Source organism: Anneissia japonica, unplaced genomic scaffold, assembly GCF_011630105.1.
Source record: "Anneissia japonica isolate Jap-2015-1 unplaced genomic scaffold, ASM1163010v1 scaffold1005_len2656397_cov198, whole genome shotgun sequence".
NCBI lineage: Eukaryota > Metazoa > Echinodermata > Crinoidea > Comatulida > Comatulidae > Anneissia > Anneissia japonica.
The window spans coordinates 72,753-87,096 of NW_022683792.1; the positions used below are offsets into that span (position 1 = coordinate 72,753).

At 34.5% G+C, this 14,344-nt stretch overlaps 1 protein-coding gene and 1 long non-coding RNA gene across 5 annotated transcripts in view; one reads left to right on the top strand and one right to left on the bottom strand.

Moving 5' to 3' along the window:
- LOC117101355 (zinc transporter 8-like) overlaps nt 1-11,546 on the top strand; it is an 18,260-nt gene extending 6,714 nt beyond the window's left edge. For 2 of the 4 annotated variants that reach the window (XM_033241356.1, XM_033241332.1), the window contains exons 2-6: nt 8,300-8,565; nt 9,456-9,602; nt 10,108-10,261; nt 10,543-10,789; nt 11,341-11,546. In XM_033241356.1, coding sequence (XP_033097247.1) covers nt 8,316-8,565; nt 9,456-9,602; nt 10,108-10,261; nt 10,543-10,789; nt 11,341-11,514 — 972 coding nt within the window. In that variant the 5' untranslated portion in view covers nt 8,300-8,315 and the 3' untranslated portion in view covers nt 11,515-11,546. Of the gene's footprint in view, nt 1-1,829; nt 1,911-3,994; nt 4,151-8,299; nt 8,566-9,455; nt 9,603-10,107; nt 10,262-10,542; nt 10,790-11,340 lie in introns of those variants that run through there. The other 2 variants (XM_033241346.1, XM_033241339.1) reach the window with 2 other exon arrangements.
- On the bottom strand, nt 4,946-7,596 carry LOC117101386. The gene is made up of 3 exons (XR_004444276.1): nt 7,167-7,596; nt 6,686-6,688; nt 4,946-5,376 (listed from the first exon to the last, which is right to left on the bottom strand). It is a non-coding gene; the product is annotated as an uncharacterized LOC117101386 (long non-coding RNA).
- Nucleotides 11,547-14,344: the final 2,798 nt, after the last annotated feature.

A 14,344-nucleotide genomic window follows, 5' to 3' on the forward strand; every position in this document is an offset into this window, starting at 1 on the left:
ATATATATTATGGTAATAACCATTAACAGCATATGGCAATTGCATATAACTAGCTGTATCACACGTTTTCGTTTTACAGTACAGATCGGTTATTATTATATTAATATGTATGCTAAAAAGCTAAAATAATGGAAAATGGCAGCATTTTGAATTGTAATAGCTCAAAAATGTGTACAATATTTAGTTAACTGTTGTTGTCATTGTTATGAGTGAATTTCCAATTGAATACTGCATTTTAATGACATAAACTTACAGTATTAGTGAAAATTTTAGGAAAAAATGGCGGCCATTTTGAAACTACTGGCAACCCCCCTTACCTATGAAAAAAAAAATATTGCACATACTTTTTTGATTTATAAATGTCTACTCTACATCATATCCAATTTTTTTAAAATATAGCCAAAAAAATGCAACCTCTGATATTGCTACATTTCGGACTGGACTATAGGCCTAAACGTCTCCATGGTTACGTTGTTAATTACTGTAGTTCAGCCTTGCACTGGATAAGACCAAAACCCATATTCATGCAAAATCACCCTCCCAATTCCCCGTCGGGGTTGTAGTACCATGGAGGAAATTTCCGTCATGGTAAACACTAAACACGTGGCGAAACAAGGCAAGACATGTCATGAAATAAAATTCATAACGATACTGATATCTGGAAAGTCATGTTTGCCTATTTACAAAGTCAGCATAACACACACATAGGCGCAATAACATCATGTACTCTGCTGATTTTAAGGGTTCATATTGTTAATATGAACCAATAATACATTTAGGCAGTAGCAAATGTCATCTACATAATACACAAAATGATGTAAAAATACCTACGGAAAGCTCAACATGATAGTTTTCCGCACAGTCGGCTGCCTTAATAAAACAGTTCAATGTAAAAATACCTACGGAAGCACAGTCGGCTTGCTGGCTAGTACTTCGGTGCAAGAACATGTGAGTTACAAAATTATCTTATATATACTGCGATACGATGGCCTCGTTCAATGTCGGATGGTTGCGTGTTTGTTACAATACAATAATTTGGGAGATTTTTAACGTGAAATATACAACCTTAAAAAAATATTTATAGTAAAAATCCATTCTAAAAGTATGAAGATGGGATCGACGTTGGTGTTGCCATTTCCGAGTTTATCCGTACAAACACAATTTCTCTTTATACTCAGTAAGTTTAGTATATAGATTGTTGTGCAGGAGTGCTCGTTGAACTATGTTCCACTATGGTGAATGGGGTGTTACTATTTTTGAGTTAGTTCTAATATATACAGTTCGCCCTCCAATTCGAGACCACTCCGGATTCACATTTGCGATAATATGGCAAGAGGGAAACCTGTACCGTCCCTCCTTACTAAAAGGGCCCGACAATGCTCTGGGATCTGTCTTACCACCTGGCTACGCCAGATGTTTATCACAAATTCGTGCTGAAGAAATTAGGCCAAGGGAGGAGTGTAAATAATAATTTATTTAAATAAATAAACAAGTTAAAAATAAAATTACATTACTGACAGAAAGAAATTTATTTCAAAATCAACGAAACCAACATAAAAGATAAAATTCAAGAAAATAAATCAAACTAGCAAAAATGTGTACTAAATCACTCCTCCTACTAGGCATAAACCATGATTTTGTATCATTCACCAAATGTATGAACATTTGGTTTACGCTCCTTTAAACTTAATTCAAATCGATATTATGCGACTGTTTTCGTTAAATGATTTGTTTTGTCTACACACCAATATCGATTGATATGGTGGTTTGACGGTGTTAATTCCTGTCATAAATCTCTAATAAACCCATTGAATTTGTGCTAAATGTAGATAAGCCGCCTGTATTCCTACTGAATGCCCCACCAGTCTGAAACATCATATAGAATGTTAGCTCGAAATTATAAAAACAAAGTAAGTATTTTTTTTTCTTTTGACTTGTTACTCCATCTTTCTTTTACCGTTATAAAGGGTGCTTTAATATTAAATTATAATGTTACAGTGTATTAAATAACATGTAGTTATTCCTCCGTGCTGATTTGGTGTTGTTTTTCTAGGTGCTAGGCCCTACTTATTAATACTACTGAAACATGTTTTATCTGGCAGATCATTAGTCTTTTATTGTACGGTGTGAATTCGATGCTAGGCTATTGGTAGGCAGATCACCCATATCTGCAGTTCTGCTAATATTGCTCTTTACAAAATGTACAAAATCTGTGACAATGCAATTTATTTTTGTTACATAAATCGACTAAATACTAGCACCGTACTTTATTATGTATCCTCTTAAGTTTCTTTTTATGAGCGAGTAAACGACAATATAAAGTTTTCTAGCTTAACCACAGCTCCACTATAATAAGTGTGAGTGTCCAGGTAATTGTAGGAGAGAAAGTGCCTGGGGGTTTAGATCTGCGTATACCGTGAAGGTCTCCGTGGTCTAGTGTAGTACTAGTACTACACTAGACCACTATTGGTATGATACTCGTCTTGACAGCCATGCTTGATACGAATAATATTACAACATGTTCTATATATTGACTCAGAAGTACCGGGTTGGTGTCCGGCGGGGGATAGTTTTCCACCAAAGTTTTTACTATTGTTTATTTTATTGAACTGTGCTGGTTACTTTTTGTTGTTGTTATTGTACTATGTGTTTGCAGGACCATATTGTATAACAGCGGTAAGATCTCGCATGTATATGTTATCCTGCCTAAAGATGTTTTAAATAAATAAAATAAATAAATAAAATTAGAGCACTGTATATAATTTGATTTTAATATGATTTACTCTGATTCCCTAGCTGCGGTCAATAACTGCTACAGACACAATTTTTACATAAAATTGAAAAAATAATTTTTGTTGAAGGGCTATGCTCGGTACGATAATAACCTATTAAGTTCCTATCTGAGCACTGTTATGACTATTTATACATTTGTTGCCTGCTGGTTCGAATTCCGCTACAGACACAGATTTTACATACAATTGAAAAAAATATTTTTTTTTTAGCTTGGTACGATAATAACATATTCCGCCGCCGTTGATCCCCACCCCCTGCATACGAGCCTGCTCAAATACATACTTCCTTCTAATATACTCATAACCTTATATAATACCTTAGTTTTACCGTATATTTCATATTGTATCATTTGGTAAATGTGAAACCTTATGTCCACGGACAAGCCTTGAATCTACACATATTGATCACCTGTTGAAATTACAAAAGAGAGACTTAAGAATTTGTGACGTTCACCATTTCAATCTTACACCAAACCTTTATCTTAAGTTCAATGTTTTGAACACCTATATTATTAAACTTCAAACGATACGGTATTATTAAACTTCAAACGGTTGTATTTATGTATCCTATTCGCAATTTTATTATTCCCTCTCATATTTCTTCTTTATTTGTTAAATCTTCTGACAATAATGCCTTTAACACTAGCATGCCGATAATTACTTAACTGAAGCTTTCACAACAAATCTTAGACGCAATTCAGCTTTACAAACGTTGGAATTCTCTCTCGAACGCTTTAAAGAAAAACCATCCATTGCAAAATTTAAATCTAATCGCAAAAAGAAATCTCTAGTCTCTATATGGTGAATTATTGCCAGACACAGTGGCCGCTATAGCGTCTGAAATCTGGGGAAGGGGAAGGGTAAAATTTTAGGGGGTGGAATATGCTGGGTGGCCTTAGGTGGGCGTGGTCGGGCGTCGTTCAAAATGTCTCGAAAGTGATCCAGGGGATATGCCTACCCCGAAACATATGATAATTTAGGGGGTTTCGCAGATAGTCTATTAATATGTAGAAACTACTTCTTCCCGATGGTTTTCTTTTTCTTTCGGGTTTTGTTTTATACAGTAATTAATTTCGGTTATTGTGTTCTTAGTTTACAGTTAGGCCTTTGTCTCTCAATGCTTTAACTATAATAGCGCCCTCACTATAGGGTTGATAAATGTCTTCATAGAGTAGGTACAATATTATGGTAACTGATGGGCAAAATACATATTGCACACGACACTTAAATATCTTTTTCACACGAAATATGTTATATTACCTCAAGTCACGCACTTGAGACTTAGTATACCCATGGCACTGATAGAACATAGATCATCTCACGACAAGAATCTTTATCTTTTATCTTTTGATTTGGTGGTAAGTTTTCTTATATTTAATCATTGTTGTTCTTCCTAGTTCTAAGGGACAACGTCAAGGAAGGCTGAATATAATTGGGTCACGTACAACAATTAGGTAGCATACTGAATACAGTATATCCAATGACCAGGGGTAATAACGCTCAGCGCCTTTGATCATATAATTTGGAATTCGCGTTATATAAATATTCAAGCATTATTATTATTATTATTACGCCTATTATTATTATTATTATTATTATTATTATTATTATTATTATTATTATTATTATTATTATTATATTCTATGCTGCAACGTACTATGGTATTATTTCTCAAACGATATAACCAATTATACAGTATTTTCATTATCATTATTTTTTAAGCCTAACAGTAGGTAGAGCCATATAGTCAGGAAACTAAATAACATGAAAACCAATAATAGGCCTAATTTGATAGAAAATGACGTTTTGTCCTACCTGACGTGTTGTCGTACTGAATGCTCAGTACCGTACGCTCCAATCAATCGCAAGTGATTCGGTTGGGAATAGAACGCACGACCTCCAGATAACTATCATGGTGTCATAACCATAGGACTACTGAGATTACGGTTAGTAGCTAGTGTTTAATACGATACTGCTGTATATTCAACCACAGACACTTTTGACGATTGCGCTAATAAATCATTGCGCCAATTATTTTTTTGTTTGAACACGTTTTAGGTTTGAAATTTAATGAGAAATCTAGTCAATTAATAGACGCATATGCTTTGTATAGATTTGGATTTCGGTTTTTTGGTTTTTTTGGTTTTTTTTTCTTTTAATTACCAGAACATACATTTATTTTGATCTGGGCATCGCATTATTGGAGATTGTAAATGCCAGAAATTATTATTTGAGCGATTTCATAATAAGCCAAGATAATTTCAGAGTTTTTAAATTTTATCAAAGAATGCTTAGTTCAAAATTCAAATTTAGTTCAAAGAATAATTATTGTATCCTTCTAAATATACACAAGACGTCTGAATATTGAATCATAGCATCGGGATTACTAATTTCATAATAAGCCATTATATAAACTTGATTAATGTAGGAGATGCATACCGTAAGCTTCCTGTACTTCTTTTGTCGAATACCAACGCCCACGTTCTAAATCTCTCGTTTTAGTAACAAAACTTTCCACAGTGTAATTGTGTTCAATCAAATAATATTATTTGCACAATGTGCACTATTACACGAACGCTTCCGTCTCTGTTTACGTTCATAGGCGTAGATCCCGGGGGGATGGAAGGGATATATCCCCCCAATATTTGACAAGGGGGGATGGTCCATTGTATCATCCCCCCCCCCCCAATATTTTGAGTATGTATGGAATAAAATGGAGCTTTACACAAAAGACTGTCACAGAAATAATTTGCACTGTCTTATGCACTTACAAAGATAAAAATTAGCATAATGTATTAATGTTGATAACAAAATTATATTATCTGGTACCAATCTAAGCTCTTCTTTCCTTAGATGTTAGATGTGCTTGCAAAGAGAGCCACATTTCACACAATTCCAAGAATGTTTAAGGTTATATCGGTTGATGAGGAATTTATTGATTAGGCCTATAATAGCAAATTGCATAAATTTATTTTGCAAAAACAAGGTTTCCAGCTTCAGAGGTGGGGGGGGGGGGCACATCACCTTTCCGCACAAGGGCACAAATTGGCACTAACACCAGGCGCGTAACGGGGGTCTTGGGTCGGAGTGTGTATTTATTTCTTTTATTTTTTTTTATTTTTTTTTATTTTTTATTTCAACCATCTTTAAAGAGGGTAACCCTTTTAGTTTAGCCCAGTAGGTTAACTGATATTCAGGGGCCCTCTTTAATAAAATTAAAGAAAAGTACAAACAACATCATTACAACATCATAATAATAATAATAATAATAATAATAATAATAATAACAACAACAACAACAACAACAACAACAACAACAACAACATACAATCCTCATTTCCCGGTTAGAAATTTACCATACACACCCCACCCCACCCCACTCCCCATATAAAAAAACAATACGACATAGGGCTTATCTTATTTATAATATATAGGCCACACACGTGCGTTTCAAACTAAATACAGTATAAGCATTTTCATCATGGTTTTATTTATTACAAACATATTCTTTCACCGTCTATACACATTGAGGCCCTTCTTTTAGGTTAAAATGATTTATCTTAAATTTGTCTTTCTTGAGTTTGGGACTATTATGTGTTTAAATAACTTAAAAGGATAAAACTAAAAAAGCCCTAAAAATGCGCGCCATGCGCGCAAAATGTATATATTTTTTAATTCTAATTTCGTCGGAATTGATGAAAACTCCCTAAAATGTGCAATTTATAGAGGAAATTGGCCTACCATAACAAGAAATGCACGCAAAGAATTTGAGAATTTTAGGCACTTTCAGAGGATGCATTTGTCAATGGGTGGGGAAAGGTTTTCCAAAGATTGATATTTTCCCCTTGTCCCCCGGTGTTTTTAATTCTAATTTCGTTGGAATTGATCAAAACTTCCTAAAATGTGCAATTTTTAGAGGGAATTGGGCCATGTTAACAAGAAATGCGCGCGAAATTTGAGGTTTTTAGGCACTTTCAGGGGATGAAAGGGCATTTATAAAGGGGTGGGAAAGATTTTTCAAAGATAGATATTTTCCTCTTGTGGTTACGCCATCGGGCAGCATAGATCAAAGGAGTTATCACAGTTTTTGAAGTGGAGAAGGGGTTGCAGGGTGTTGTGAGTCTGGTCATTATGATATCTTCCTTTTTATTTTTGTCTTTATTTTTCTCTTCTTTTTCCCCCTTTTCTTTTCCTCTTCTTTCTCTTTCCCTCCCTCTCCTCTCTTTCTTTTCTCTTATTACCCAGCCCGATACGACGGCTTGGTCAGCCCGGTAAAAACCGTCAGTTTTCCCCTGCCCCCCTCCCCCGCGCCTGTTACGACACTGGCTAACACGCCAATCATCTCCCCCAATGAAAAATGTTTTTCTACGCCACTGTTTACGTTACTTATGAATTTAGGGCAGTTGTGGGCACAAAAATCGGTCAAAAGCCCAAACGGTGAAAGCACCAAAATGTTGATGGTTCCAGTCCAAAAAACCTTCATGCACTGCCTTTATATGATTTTATTCTTCTTTTTAATATTACTTTTATAGATGATCGGTGTCGGGCCGTAAAAACTAGGCGTTTCATAGATGGTTGGCGGTCCCGCACACATAAGGCTTTTATATCGCGGGCCGCAAAAAAAAAAATAAATAAATTACTGTCGTGCCGCACTTTGCCCACCTGTGAGTCTTACGTCAGTAGGCTATAGTAAATGTAGGCCTACAGCAAAACATAAACTTATCACATCTCAGAGGTTAATAAAGGCAACGAAGAGAGCGTAGGTTGGATCCTAGAGTGACCTACGTGAAATGTAAATATACCACTGAATAGATAAGGGCTTTACATTACGTTCTTATATTAACAGTTAATTTGCATATTTGAATTAGACCTACTATAAAAGTATGTATGTATGTTATATATTTATTTACATTTTTAGTAAAATGATATTTCTCTCTTTTCTGGATTTATTGGATTGTGTTTTAGTTTCTTTGATCTTGCAATCTAGGCCTACCATATTTCATGTTCTAATCTTCCTTCATAAAAAATAGGATCCCTGAGCAGTTTTTTTTCACAATACCAAAAACAGTTTTTCAGGTTTCATGATTCAAATGTTCAAGCCCAAATTTATCATTTCGTACCGTTAGTTTTCTACCTCTATGCTATGTTTGTAAAAAGTTATAAGCATACCACTTATTCATATTATTTAAACACCTCAAAAGACAAATAACATTGGGTCTATTGTAAATGTTTGGTATCGATACTGGCAATCAGACATTGTTTGAGTATCAAGGAGAGGATATAGACCTTTATACACCCGATTTTTTATCTAACGTTGATATATAGGTCTACCACAATTTCAAGCAATTCCTATACATTAAATTTTATAAATTATGCTAAGACGGTGGGAAAAAGTTTCATCTATTCAATTACACCAACAACAGCAACAACAATAGTAATAGTAAAACAATAGCAAAATCACAAAAAAAACAATGTAATAATAATTTGCATTAATGAATTACCATTAGGACTATTATTGGAAGAATGTCAAGCAATAATAATGGCTATATGGAGTTGCAGGAAGTAAACGGTACGGCAAACCGTAAAGTATATGGTACTACAACTGCCACAACACCCACTGGCAGTGAAACCAAGAAAGATGTGGAAATTGGAAATTTTCACTGCCATAGAAACACATCTCTGGAAACTGACACTATCGGTAGAAAAGCAGCAAGAAAGAAACTTGTGTATGCCTCCATCGTATGCATATTGTTCATAGCTGTGGAAGTTGCAGGTAGGCTAAACAATTTTATTTTTTTTCCTTCGCATCCAACAGCAGGTAGGCTACACTCGCCACTTACAGGATGGAATGATGCTATATAAGCAAAATCCCTTATTGAAGCCTTGAAAGTGGAGTTATTTTTGGCCGTCAGAAAAAGTCCTGCTGTGACAGAAATTGAACCCAGGACCGTATGATTAGAAGGCAAGCGTCTTAACCACTAAGCTGTAGATTCAACTCCACTCCAATTTATACATTAATTGTTTAAAATATACAAAACAACCGATGGCTACAAAAATAGATTTTTGGTATCGACTGTTTTAAAACTATCGACCTAAGTCGACTGTTATATATTATATTTTATTTATTTATTGATAAATATGATTAGTGAGCGTTCATATCAATTTTAAAGAATTGCGGAAGGCGCGTGAGAAAATAAACAGAAAAAGAAAAATTAGGAAAACTAAGAGAGTAAATATCTAGTAACTCACCCGAAGCAGAGGAACCAGCATTACCGATCCGTTTACCAGCACTTAAAAGCCTCAATGTGTGGGCTCGCTGGTTCACGGCTCAGGAGATCAAAGGAGCTGTTTTATTCAACGAAGCGGATCCGCGTTCAATCAAATGAAACTTTTACCTTAGAAAAATATCCTTTCATTGCATGAGTAAAAACTAATCATTATTGGTTTTATAATAAAAATCTTTCTGCCAATGGAAGTCCATCCTTTAACGAATGAAAACATCGTAGGCCTATATTTGCAACAAATAAGAGACGTCCAATAAAAGAAAACAAAATGGAACTAAATTAGGCCACGTGAAGACATGAAGAACGATGCAAATCAAATCAAAAACATTAAATATTTTTTCATAACCTGTATAAAAAAATAACCAATTTCTCTTTCCAGGCGGATTTTTAGCGGGAAGTCTTGCTATCTTAACTGATGCTGCACATCTATTATCCGACTTTTCAAGTTTTCTAATCAGCTATGGAGCACTAATTCTTGCCGATAAGCGCCCGAGTAAACGCCTGACCTGGGGTTGGCATAGGGCAGGTACGTATGGTTTGTTTTTATGTTCAAAAAGTTTTCTTATACTACATTACATTTTTATTAACAATGTTAACATTCTATTGTATTATCTTTTATTGCTTTCGTCTTGAAGTTGTGATATTCGTTGTACTGTTTTTAAGTCTGTGGATTATGTTGTTTTTATTGTGAACGCAGTGCATAGTGTGTGCCACAGATGCAAAAGTGAAGCTATGAAGCTATTATTATTATTATTATTATTATTATTATTATTATTATTATTATTATTATTATTATTATTATTATTATTATTATTATTATATTAGCCTATTATTACTTATTGTTATTATGCTTTATGATCGTTTACTAGTATTTTGAAGGGAAATCTCGACTTACCTGTTATGATGTAACTTTATATCTCCCTGATTTGTGTCTTTAACTCGAAATTATTGATAAATGTTCTTTGTGTATTAATAACCTAAATAACAAACCAACACATTTTCAGTTTAGCACTGTTCTTGTGTTATTTCAGAGGTGCTGGGTGCTCTTTTGTCCGTGGTGATGATATGGACAATCACAGCAGTATTAGTCATACTTGCTATTCTGAAAATTGTTAGGAATACATATTCGATTGATGCTGAAATCATGATGATAACAGCAGCGTTTGCTATCTTTGCAAATATTGTGTAAGTGTTTGATCTTGATTACACTATTTATCCAAGATGCATACGTCTGCTTCTCACGACGTTTGTTTGAAATGTATTTAATAGGCTCAACGCTTTGTAAGTGTTAAACAATACTTTTAATTGCTTCTCGATCCTTAAAAGTTGGAGTAACGTTTATGGATATGGAGAGATAACTTTCTTATGAAGATACTATATATAATTATACAATCTACAATATACTAATAGTAGCGGCCCTATTTCAAGTTTTCTTTTCTCCCTCTCACACTACCCATCTCTTACAGTATGCTTATAGTTTTGCATGACCCATGCAGTGGTCATGGGCATTCACACGGTGGTCACGGCCACTCACATGGGGGTCATGGTCACTCACACGGTGGATCTGACAAGCACCATTTGATAGATGAAGAGAACTCGAATGTGGAGGACCATTCGAGGAATGTGAATATCCGTGCCGCAATACTACACGTCATAGGGGATTTCTTTCAAAGTTTGGCCGTGTTCATAGCTGCCGTTGTGATATATGTCAAGGTAAGCTGAAGACGATGTTAATGATGGTTGTTTTGGTGGTGGTGATGATAATGATGGCGACGATGAGGATGATGTTGACGATGATGAATGTACACATGAAAAGTGATAATAACAAATATAATAATTATTATAATTATGATAATGATGTAATAATTATAATAAATATTAATAATAATAATAATAATAATAATAATAATAATATTTATTCGACAAAAGTACAATCTTGCCAGAAGAAGCAAGGACTCTAGACATGAGCACAATCAGTAACTGCTCTACTCCATCATCACGTTGATAAAAATAATAATGCATAAAGGAAGAGTAGGCATATTGAAAAGCCTCTAAATTAAGCAAGCAATCAGTGTACGGCAATAATATTGCTATATATAACATAATAATAAACATGACATAGGGAAAAGTACATACTGGATAATTGTATCATTTAGAGAAATCTGCCATAGATATTATTATGCCATTGGTATGTGCATAATTTAAATTAAATTCAATCGATTAAAAAATTCTTATATACGGTACGGTTTTGTTTTTGTTTACAGCCTGAATACAAGCTAGCAGATCCGATATGCACATTTATTTTTTCAATTCTTGTCCTTGGTACAACGGTAGCAATAAGCAGAGATATATTTCAAGTTTTGATGGAAAGTAAGTTTATTACTAAATTAAGCTCATATTATTTTTCTGTGTATGTAAAAGAGTTTTCCATCATGTAACTTTCTGTTTAATTTTGCTTTATCCTCGTATGTTTCTATGACCATGGAATAATAAGTTTTTATATATATATATATTTGGGTTTGACGACCATTCATTGTTATTTGAAATTTGAAAATGTGTGTGTGTCAAGTAGTAAATTTCAAATAACAATCAATGGTCGTCAAACCCAATAGAACTGTAATTATATTCGTTTTTGTCACGACAAATAAGTATATAAAAGCGGATTTGGGAATATGATAAATCCGCCTTCATCTTTATAAGCCTATCCGTCATGAAAGAAAAACATCTGTGACCACATGGTCTATTCTACACCTCGCTGAGAGTGATTGCTGAAACAGGATACGATTTTCCCTGGTGCGAAACATGCCATAGCATGTTCGCTCTCTCAAGACTTTTACTTGCTCAGGACCTATTTGGTACTATAAGGCCCATGTCTCAATATTAGTTTTAACGTTGTTGACCTGTTAAATTCGCCTTCTATCCAATGCTATTCGGCGTTAGTTCGAGCCAATCATCGCCAGGATAGAACAAAGTCTTCTCGGTTATGTACTTACAATAAAGGTCAATTTACACAACTGGCTCGTGTGCACTTTAAAGAAGCCATTGCATCTTTTCGAAGAAATAGGGGGTTTTACCCAGATGTTATGGTTAATTTCTGCCGTTGTGAAATTATGTGAACATGCAGCTACTCATATTGCGAAAGTTTGTTTTATTGTTGATTCTGGTTTATAATAAGGTTGTGCTGAATGACACCCTAAATGGGATGGGCTTCTACATATTGCTAAGAAGCCAAAACCGACAGATGCCATTGGAAGACTTGTACAAACACAAGTCAGATGTTAATGTCCCAAAAGCTCAATGTACTACTACAGCGACATATCAAAGACGCACAGAATGGCAAGCTTCATTCGGGATCACAATATAGCACCGGATATGAAGATGGATAAGAAATTATCCTTGAGCAACAAATCAAACATTTTATTAACATGCTTCCGGATGAAATGAGGAAAAAAGGAGCTATTATTCACACAGAAGATTATGCTGATCTCTTAATTGTCCAGATGGCTGTGAACATGGCCATTTGCAAAACGACCTTCATAATTGCAGAGAATCCTGACTTCCTCGTGTTGTTTTGCCATCACTATATAAGCCAGGTACTACTGTAGTTTGTACATGAAGTTTGAGAAGAGCGAAATTAGAAGAACACTTCGGGATATCGAAAGTACTTGTGGTACTTTACGAAGCAGATTATGTACATTGTTGGCGTTTCTACATACTGTGTGTTTCTGCGACACCACATTTGCCATCCATGGAATCGGTAAAGGAGGTGTACTTGGTTTATAAGTCCGATGAACTTTTAGCCGATAAGTAAATATTTCAGGTCTGAGTTCATTTAACCGTTATGACATTAGAGCTAGAGATTGGGCAAAAGCATTGGTGTGTCTGTATGGAGGACGAGAGAAAGCTTTGATCATTGTAAACAGAGAGAGGTTTGGCGACAAGGTGTTAAAGAACCTCAATAGTGTATACATCCAAGGACTACCGAATGTACTGCCAAGTACAATTCATACAGAGTCTATGAGACTCGCCTATGGATGTGAAACATAGAGCTAAGACCTGAAGATTGGGGATGGAATGTTCGTGGATGATTGTTGCCTCAGACAATGGAAAGTAAGCCAGCTCCTGATGCATTGTCGAAATTATACGGTGCAAGTGTAAGGAATTAACATATTGTGGCACAATGATCTGCTCATGTAAGAAAAACGGAATGTTTTGTCACTACTGTGAAAAGTGTCAAGATAGACAAATCCATTATACGAGTTTGTGTAGGCCTACTGAAGGTATATGGAATCCACCAATGCCGTAGCAAGGATTTTCAAACTGTGTGCGACAATATCAAGGTGGACCCACTTTACGCGTAAATTCAAATAATGTGGACCCATTTTCTTAAAAGTTGCCCCATTTTACGCAAAAATATGAATAATCTGGACCCATTTTCTTAAAAATTGACCCATTTTACACAGAATATGAGAAATCTGGACCCATTTTTAAAATGTGGACCTATTATTTGTAGACCCAATAGAAACATTGTGTGGGACTGTCTCAAAAGCTAGCTACGGCATTGGAATCCTCATATTATTGAGTACATATTATTACAGGTATCTATCAAGAAACTACATATGAAATTGACAATTTTTTTAAAATTAATGTAATTTTAATTAACAGTTAATGTTGCTAATTCTATTTCTTCATAAATGTGCTAATAATTCTCCAACCTTGAAAACATATTTAGACAATTTATTTGTCGGGAATGAATGCTTAGATACAGAGTTATTCGAATAATCGATTCTCCTCTAATGACGGAAGCTAATTTGCATATTTAACATAGATACATAGGCCTCCAGTGTGTATAATTAATACATATATATGTTAACCATACCCAATAACCATGAAAACTTGGCTTTGGATGCTTCATTTGTTATGAATGAATGCTTTAGACACAGAATAACTGTGGAAAATCATTTTTTTTTTGTAATGGTAGCATATTTAACATAATTATATGCATATAATTAATTCAAAAATATTCTAATGATATTCTCTAAATATCAACAAATAGGTATGTATACGTTGCTTGATTGAATGCTTAGATGCAGAGTTATTGCGAATAATCGATTTTCCTTTAATGGCGGAAGTTAATTTGCATATTAATTTATCTACATTAGGTGACTTCTGGGTTGAATATGTCATTCAGTACAACATTTTTAACCTAAATCGACAATAACTTTTGCAATTTGTTTATATGTTTGAAATAATTGATTGGTCATATAT